We start from the raw sequence: 1,127 nt of genomic DNA, 5'->3' as shown, positions 1-1,127 counted from the left end.
GTCCTTAGGAAACTGTTTCCTGACCATATGCTTACCGTTTCCTTACGCTCTCTTCCTTTTAGAAACATGTTTAAAGTCAAAGGTAAAAATTGAGAATGGATTTATTGCTGAGCCTGGATCTACATATCTCTTAAATCAAAGAGTAAAATATAAGTGCAAACAAGATTATGTAACAGAAGATGGTCAGACATCCGGGTCTATTACATGTCTCCGGAATGGATGGTCAGCTCAACCCAGATGCATTAGTAAGTCATTCATGACCACCAGTGGTGTCCGTTATTTTAATGGCTGATGAATGAATGTTTACTTTACTGATTTCTTTTTTGTGGGGTGGTGGAAGCTGACATAGTTCTATTTGAAAACACTAAATAAGAAATTTTTTAGAAAACATATGTACTTTTTTTATCGGTTACAGTAAATTACTAGTGAGGTAGATGTAAGTCCATCATTCAGTTCAAGGTTTATCCCCGTAAACCATCCTGCGATTTGCAAACTGCCTACGGGCCTGTGTGCATTCCGCTGTAAGCTCATCCATTGTGAGCTGAGGTCCTGCCCTGTTTACCTGTCTGCAGGTGATCAGAATTTCCTCTCAGAGTCTCAGTTCCTAGACATAAAAGTTAGGTTTGTAAGTGAAATGTGCGCTCACAGGACACAGGTTAGGGGAATGTCACTTGTGTGATTTATGTGTTCGGTGCTGCAGGGAAGCTCCTCTTCTGAGCAGCCACTTCCTCCAGGAAGCCTACAGGGATGTGCAGTGAGTGGAGACTGTGAGATGCTCCTACACAGCCAGCGTCCGCGGCAGGGAGGGAGCTCTCTGCTTGATGACTTCGAAGTTCATGAACATTCCCTAGACAGTTCGCTCATTTTGTCTCATTCATCCCAAAGCCACGCGGTGACAGTTTTCATTCACTTTAAGTGAAGGAGATATTTAAAATGTCCGTTCCTATTGTTTCCATTGCTTTCCATTTCCATACGTACCATGGGAACCAGCCAGAGCAAAAATGATGTTGTATCCATATCAGACTCATTTTATATTAAATTGTGGTCAACTGTTTATTAGAACACTGTTATTAGGAAAGAGGAAATGTGCTTATTATTTTTAGTATTATAGTTTTAGTTTCAATTTT

General features: G+C 40.6%; 1 protein-coding gene across 1 annotated transcript in view; it reads left to right on the top strand.

The window, feature by feature from the left end:
* Positions 1 to 1,127, top strand: part of LOC102763280 (complement factor H) — a 73,877-nt gene that overhangs the window by 18,766 nt on the left and 53,984 nt on the right. Inside the window, exon 8 of the mRNA XM_015559997.1 lies at positions 3 to 245. Coding sequence (XP_015415483.1) covers positions 3 to 245 — 243 coding nt within the window. The remainder of the gene's footprint in view (positions 1 to 2; positions 246 to 1,127) is intronic.

Source organism: Myotis davidii, unplaced genomic scaffold (assembly GCF_000327345.1).
Source record: "Myotis davidii unplaced genomic scaffold, ASM32734v1 scaffold875, whole genome shotgun sequence".
NCBI lineage: Eukaryota > Metazoa > Chordata > Mammalia > Chiroptera > Vespertilionidae > Myotis > Myotis davidii.
Note: the sequence above shows the minus strand (reverse complement) of the source record. Positions and strands in the feature narration are given on the sequence as shown.